This window comes from Quercus robur, chromosome 7, assembly GCF_932294415.1.
Source record: "Quercus robur chromosome 7, dhQueRobu3.1, whole genome shotgun sequence".
NCBI classification, from domain to species: domain Eukaryota; kingdom Viridiplantae; phylum Streptophyta; class Magnoliopsida; order Fagales; family Fagaceae; genus Quercus; species Quercus robur.
In genome coordinates this window covers 10652849-10660471 of record NC_065540.1, presented here as the reverse complement: position 1 = coordinate 10660471, position 7623 = coordinate 10652849, and the positions used below count along the sequence as shown (strand labels likewise).

At 33.3% G+C, this 7623-nt stretch overlaps 1 protein-coding gene across 1 annotated transcript; it reads left to right on the top strand.

Moving 5' to 3' along the window:
* Positions 1-5388: 5388 nt before the first annotated feature.
* LOC126692189 (probable F-box protein At2g36090) lies at positions 5389-6660 on the top strand. The gene has a single exon (XM_050387702.1). It carries the CDS (start codon positions 5424-5426, stop codon positions 6471-6473), a length of 1050 nt encoding a protein of 349 aa, XP_050243659.1. The 5' UTR covers positions 5389-5423; the 3' UTR covers positions 6474-6660.
* Positions 6661-7623: the final 963 nt, after the last annotated feature.

Genomic DNA, 7623 nt, shown 5'->3' with positions numbered 1-7623 from the left:
GGGTCAAAATGTAGGGACGAAAATGTGATTTTCGCCAAAACTTTTTAGTTAAAATTTATGGCTATTTTTCACAAATTATAATATTTGATCAGGACAAATTGTATTTCTTCCTAATTACATTGTAGTTGCACTGTGTATTTCGCAACAGATTAAAAAGTTAACCTTTTGTTTAAATTATCTATCCACATTATTTTGTCTTATTTTATTTTAAATAATTTAACTTTCAACTTTTTGGAAATAAACTAACTTTTTGTCTTACATTATTCTAATAAGCTACCGAAAATAAACAGTTCACAACCAGACATGCAATTTCTTCTTAAAATTTCATACTAACAATATTAATTATTAATTATTGGTGATAAACACTTTATACTGGAGATTTTCATCAAATTCAATGAAAAATTCAAACTTCTGTCTTTTTTTTTTGTTAAAAAAAAAATCAATTTTCAGTTATTTTTAATGAAAATCATTACAGTAATGGTAACGACAGCTCAAAAGTGAAGATTAGAAAGCACTTTAAGTGATGGATTAGTAAATATATCCAAGTCCAACAATGTGGTCGTAAGCATTATTGATCACGACTCAAACCTTCGTTTAAGAACACATACATATTATATATAGTGATCTCTATTTTCCATCTTTGTGACAGACCAGTACTGTAATCTTTCTTGGCCTTATGTTTATTAAACTAATCCTGATCAAGCTGCTATTGACATCAACACTCTAATCCTCTTATTAAAAAATGGAAAATATCGTCACTCAACAAGTTGCAATGGGTCATCATCAAGTCACTATAGAATGCAAAGTTAGCTACAAATGAACCGCCATTGTCATATGGTCCATGCTTGAGATAGTGATGCACGGACCTAATCAAATATAAAACTGAAAAACCAGTCTTACTATAGTAAGACTGGTTTTTATCTTGTTAATTATGTTCAGTTTTTAATAATTTATGTTTAGCCATGCTTGATAGTTGATACCTTTTTTTGGATATGAATTTCTCTCTATAGGCATCTCTTAATCTGTGATTCTTTTCCCATTTACGATTAAGATTAGGACATGAAATTTTATCTCAGTCTCTAAGCTACATTAACTGTAATATTCCAATTTGATTGATTGTGTGATGAGTCTCACATCAGGCATATATTGGATTGAACTAGGTTTTATTAACAACTACAATAAGCCTTAATTGTCACTAGTCATTTTGAGGTCTAGTGCAAATGTGACTAGTACTTTTCCTTGGGTCGTTACATTAACAAATAAACAAATAATTGACAGTTTAATTTTTAAGAGATTTTAGAAAACAATCAATCAAGCAAATATGTATAATTCATATGCCTAACAAACATGAGAAAGTACATAATTCGGTACACTCTTAGCATATATACAAGTCAGGCAAAATTTATTTAATGAACAATTTTTAGTACCTTTAGAATCTTGATATACCACCTTCTCAAAAAAAAGAAAAAAAGAATCTTGATATACCATTGCAATCACAAAAGTGTATTTTGCAAAGTTCTTAATTACTTTATCTGTCACACAAGCAATTCCATTTTTGAAAGTTCATTTGACTCTATCTCAAGCAACCATTCACATGTTAAATTGTTAGCTGATAACTTTTTATAGAACAGAAAATGACACAATATCATTCATCAAGGAAAAAGAAAATGACATAGTAACTAGCTAGGGATAATGGAGAGTGAGAGAGAGAGAACAGCCTAGATAAGAAAACTCTTAACTCAATAAATCTGATTTTATATAGTATTATTGGGCTCTGTTTTAGGGAAGATTATCAAACAGACTATTTAAAAGGGACTTCTTCCTACATATAATATTATATCTTAGCTTATGAAATCTGATTCTAGAAGCATTTTTCCCCTCATATGACTCAAGAATTGGACACAAACAGAAAGGTCTATTAATTGGAAATTATAGAATAGACAGGTTAATATACATAGATAAAACCTATCTTAAAGTCCACATATTATTATAAGATATGCAATTGTAATATATTACACGATATTATAAAGCATCACTTCAGTCACAAACTCTTTAGCAAAAAAATTCAGTCGCAAACTCACAATCATTGAATTAGATTTTTTTCTTTTTTAAATAAAGTTGAATATATCATATACGGAAATTTCGAAAATGTGAAAAAAAAAAATTTTGAAATGTCGGCATTCTATAATATTTAGGTTTGGTAGAATTAAGATTAAGAAAAAGAACAAAGCAGCAGGCCATGATCAATAGGTAAACATTTTAATATTAATAACCGGCCTCATACGTAGTTTTCATCTACTTGCCTTGGAGGCTTGAACCTGTCAACTCTTTTGAAAGATACTACAACTTTTAGTGAAGTGTGAACCCTCTGAAGTGTGAGCGACTTCAATTTATAATAATACCCAAGTATTGAAGGAATCAAACGTTTATTAAGTTTTTTATTGGCTAACCAAAGAATTTGTAGCTCAAGTTGCGCGCATAGCCTCTACCGAATATACATACATACATACATATATATATATATATACACATACACATGAGTTATATATATACACACACATGGGTTGGGTTCAAGTTACACTACTCAATAACTTGTTATAAAATTCATATTTTAAAATCACACCGTTGAATTGCACGTTTTATATATTTTTAACATGCATGCCTATTTTTATGTCAATTGGATGCTATTTACCATTCTATCCATAAACTCATCTTTTATGCATTATTTTAAACTACAAAAACTTAAATTAAAAAATTAATCGATAACATAGCTATAAATTTTTGATCACCTTGAAATTCTACAAGCATGGAGAATCTGTGAAAATAATGTTATTTAAGGGTGAATTTGTCAAAATTCACATCTAATTAAAAAATATTGAGTAGTGTAATATTGTTTAAAGTTACATCAAGTGTAACAAGAATTGTCTGAAAGATCTAAATTGCTTACTAATTATATTTAATTACGTACACACATGATGAGCAAAAAAAAGATTAATAGTATGGATTATTTATCATTGTGGTCCTTAACTTTTGCCCTATCATAGAAAGTTGGGTTAATTAAGTTACATCAATTGTAACAGGAATTGTCTAAAAGATCTAAACTGCTTACTAATTATATTTAGGACACGGATTTCCTCCAAACATGTTTGGAGGAGCTGCTGCAAACAGGGACAAGTGTCAAGCAAGGCTCATGTGAGTTGCACATGACCCATTTTAAGTTGAGTGCTGTTAACCCTAACGTTAACAGCGTTAGCCAGAAGGACACGCCTCTCACTGCTCTCTCATCTCCTCCACAGAGCTTCCTCTCTCTCAACCTCCGACCACCTCTGTTTTTCTTCAGCAACCTCAGATCGACAAGGGCATCTACTCTCTCAATCTAACCCAGACGGCACACAGCCAAGCCAAGCCCCTCTCATCCTCCTCCACCTCTATTTTTCTCATTTCTCAACACCCACTCCAAAAAAAAAAAAAAAAATTACAAAACAAGAATTACAAATATATCACAGCAAGGACTCAAGCTAGCCAAAATGATAATTTTAAAAAAAATTAAAAATAAGAAATCTAATTATCACAGCAAGAAAAAACCATAATTAAATCATCCAAATATATCACACAAAACAAACCAAAATCATATCAAATACAGAGGGATTCGGTAAGAAACATGGAAAGAAGTTGAAGCCTTGAAAAGATGGGTGGTAGAATCAGTGGTCCTTGGCGTCGGAGAAGTGGGTGGGGGATGGGAAAGGCGGAGCCTGTGGCAGTGGTTGGGATTTCTGAGAAGAACAAAGAATGAGGATGAGAGGGGCGTTGATTGGGTTTTAAAGAGAGAGTATTTTCTTCCCATCAGTATGTGGCTAGAGGTTGAGAGAAAGGAAGCTCTTGCCAATCTCAAGTTGCTGAGAAAATAGTGGTGGACATGAGAAAAACAAAGGTGGAGGAGGATGAGAGGGGCTTGGCCTGGCTGTGTGCCGTCTGGGTTAGATTGAGAGAGTAGATGCCCTTGTCGGTCTGAGGTTGTTGAAGAAAAACAGAGGTGGCCGGAGGTTGAGAGAGAGGAAGCTCTGTGGAGGAGATGAGAGAGCAGTGAGAGGCGAGTCCTTCTGGCTAACGCTATTAACATTAGTGTTGACAGCACTGCTGCACTCAACTTAAAATGGGTCATGTGCAATGCACATGAGCCTTGCTTATGTGTTTCTTTCTATGCTTGACACCTGTCCCTGTTTGCAGCAGTTTCTCCAAACATGTTTGGAAGAAATCCTTGTCCTTATATTTAATTAAGTACACACATGATAAGCAAAAAAACAAATTAATGTTATGGATTATTAATCATTGTGGTCCTTAACTTTTGCCCTATCAAAGAAAGTAGGGTTAATTACGATATAAACGAACGTAATAAATAATATCAACTAGTGTTACATTATAAATGAACGTAATAAGTTAATAAAGTAAAACACTGAATCATTACAAGAAAATCTAAGATTGTTCTAAAAATAAAATAATAATAAAAACTAAGATTGGTGCTGTAATAAGTTTTTCCCCGCTGAAACGGGAAACTTCATTAAATACATATTAGACAAGTGCAAGTGTCATTTTGGGTTAGTTGTTATGTTCGTCACTCATCACATCTTTTACCAAAAGTGTGGACACGCAAAATGAAGATTAAAAAAAACACCTTCTAAACCAGGACAGTCCCGGACACATTAGAACTTGTATAATATATAAGTTAATAATAAATAGCCTTCTGGTGCTGTAGCCTGTAATATAAGAGTCTGCGTTTGGCTTAATTAGTTCTCTATTACATAAGTTTATTCGTTTATTTATTGCGATTTGATAAAAGTATAGTTATATTTAGAAAGAACTAGATTTTAAAAATCTGTATATATAAAAATAAAATAAAACCCTAAACCATTAAACACAAGTTTTATACACATGCTCCAAGAATTGAAAATTTGAAATGTTACATTTAAAAATAAGTGTGCTTAATACATACTCTTAGAACATTTATTTGTTAACGAGTTATTTAAGAAAGTTTTGATATTATTTTTATAAATATATATATATATACATATATATATATATATATAATTTCTATAAAAAAAAAAAAACTTTAAAATGTTTCTTAAATAAATATTCTTAAGACATTAATTTATTTTTTTCATTAAAAATAAAAAGAAAAAAAAATTATCTCACAAACTAAACGTAAACTTTGTTTGGAAGTCAAACCGTGTTAACAAGGGAATCAACCATGATCAGCTAGCAGCCTGGAGTCAACTTATGGGTACTATAGAAATTGAAAATGAAGGGCAATCTCGTAATTAATGAAAAATTCAAGCCCAAACTCATTCCCAACGTTCCTATATAAACCTCATGAATTCATAAAACCAAAAAGTGTAAAACTTCAAACACTAGTACCATACATACACATGGCTTCCTTATCCACAACACCACCTACCACCACCACAATCACCACCGTCAATGAAGGCAGCGCCACCTCAATCTCCGCCGTCCACTCAGATATTCTTCAAACACATATCCTAACACGCCTTGATGGGCCCACCTTAGCCTCCGCAGCTTGCACTTGTTCTCAGCTCAATACACTATCATCTCAAGAGCCACTTTGGACAAACATTTGCAACTCCACGTGGCCATCCACCAACACGCCAAGTATACGCCACGTCATATCCACGTTCCCAAACGGTCCCCGCTCTTTCTTCTCCGACTCCTTCCCACTCCTCACAAATTTGGACCTCCCAAACAACTCTCCCCAGAGCCATCACGACCGTACGTCCGAACTAATCTCAGCCGTCGATGTTTACTACAAGGGCAACCTCGTATTCAGCAAAGTGATCGAGACCGAGACAGTTACCGGTTGGTTTAAATGCTCCCCGTTTCGGTTGGACCTTTTGGACCCCAAAGACGTGGTCCCCACACCGATAAGGTTGCTGGACGATGACGACAACACGTGTCGCGATCTTGAGGAGCATTTGGAGCTGAGCTGGATCTTGATCGACCCGGTCGGACGGCGGGCGATGAACGTGTCGAGTCAGAAGCCAGTTTCGGTACAACGTCATTGGTTGAGTGGAGAAGTGCACGTGCGGTTCGCGACTATCTTAGCCGGCGACCACCACAGAGGATCTTCCTCGGAGTTCGTGCAGTGTGGGGTAGTGATCTCGTGCGGTGGGTCCCAGGGAAGGGGGGTGCTGATTAAGGAGATGAGTTTGCAGGCGGAGGACATGGATGGGATTCACTTGAATGGGAAGGAAAGTTTGGTAATTTTGCAGAGGGCAATGGAGGGTAAAAAGGGAATAAAGAGGAGGGAAGAGGAAGGAAGGAAAAGATACCAGGAGTTTTTGGAGAGGAAGAAGGAGAGGAAAGAGATGAAGCTAAGAACAGAACGAAGATTGGATATGTTGTGCGTGGCTTTTGGAGTCTTGGGATTTGCCACTTTTTGGTTATTTGTTTTGTGCAGATAAAAAAAAAAAAATTAAGGTTTTATTATATATTTATATCCCAGGTAAAAAAAAGAGAGTAAGGTTGTTTTATATTTTTTTTTTCTTTTTATTTTTTCTCCAAGTTCATTGGTATAATTATAAAGAAACAAGAAGAAAAAAAATTATGACTTCATTTCTTTTCATCCTTTGTACAATTACCTTAAAATTACCTCTATATGAGTTTAGTATATCTTTCGTAATTTAGCAATATTCTTTTATTTTTAATTCTAGGCTGTATTTGAATTTAAGAATTTAGAATCAAAATATTTGGAGAGATTTTTTAGGATATAATGGTTTAGTATGAATTTTAGTATTGCGGGTTTAATTTGGAAATATGCAATTTGGCATGGATTGGGCATGTCGTGAAGAAGTTTTTGGTCACATTATGAAGTTTGGTAGAGATGATAATACAGTGAGAGAAGAGAAAACTTAAAGAGGATAGATAAAAAAAATAAAAAAATAAGGGAAAGAAGAGTATAGTATTTCCATTATAAATGTTTGGTAAGAGAGTGAGAAAAAAGTGGAGAGAAAATAAAGCATTTTGTATTAAATTTTTATTACATTTTGTATTAAAAGTTTTTTTTGTTATAAATTAGAATAATAAGGTTATCAAATAATGTATTTAAGATGTTTTCTCTCATATTTTATTAAAGATGGACTCAAGATGAAAAATTCAACCTCTCTCTTTCTTCCTTTCGTTTTTTACTAAACCAAACAATAGGCCTATTATTGTTTGGTTCTCCTAGGAATATATCAAAGATAGAGTATGCTATTCTGTGGTTTTGTCAACCATTAGATTGGTTCTGCCTATAAAAATTACATTAATTGTGAAGAAGAAATGAAGAACAGTTTAGAAAGTTTTATATACAAAGGGTAGCTGTCATAGTTATATTGGCAATAAATAAATTTGACAGTAAGATATAGACATTAAAAGGAGACGTCAGACGTGATGTTGTACACTAATAAGATATTTCTCTCTTTTTATTATTTACAAAAGCGTACGTAGACTTGATTTTCTATGCCATTTAGTCCCGAAATATATATGTTAAAATATTTGATTCCAACATCAAGCAATCAATGCGTGTAAATTATTCTACTAAAAATCCCTTACAAAATAAGAGTTTTAAGAGGC

Coding starts and splice junctions, on each gene's coding strand:
- LOC126692189 (XM_050387702.1), top strand. CDS start 5,424: ATGGCTTCCTTATCCACAACACCACCTACCACCACCACAATCACCACC.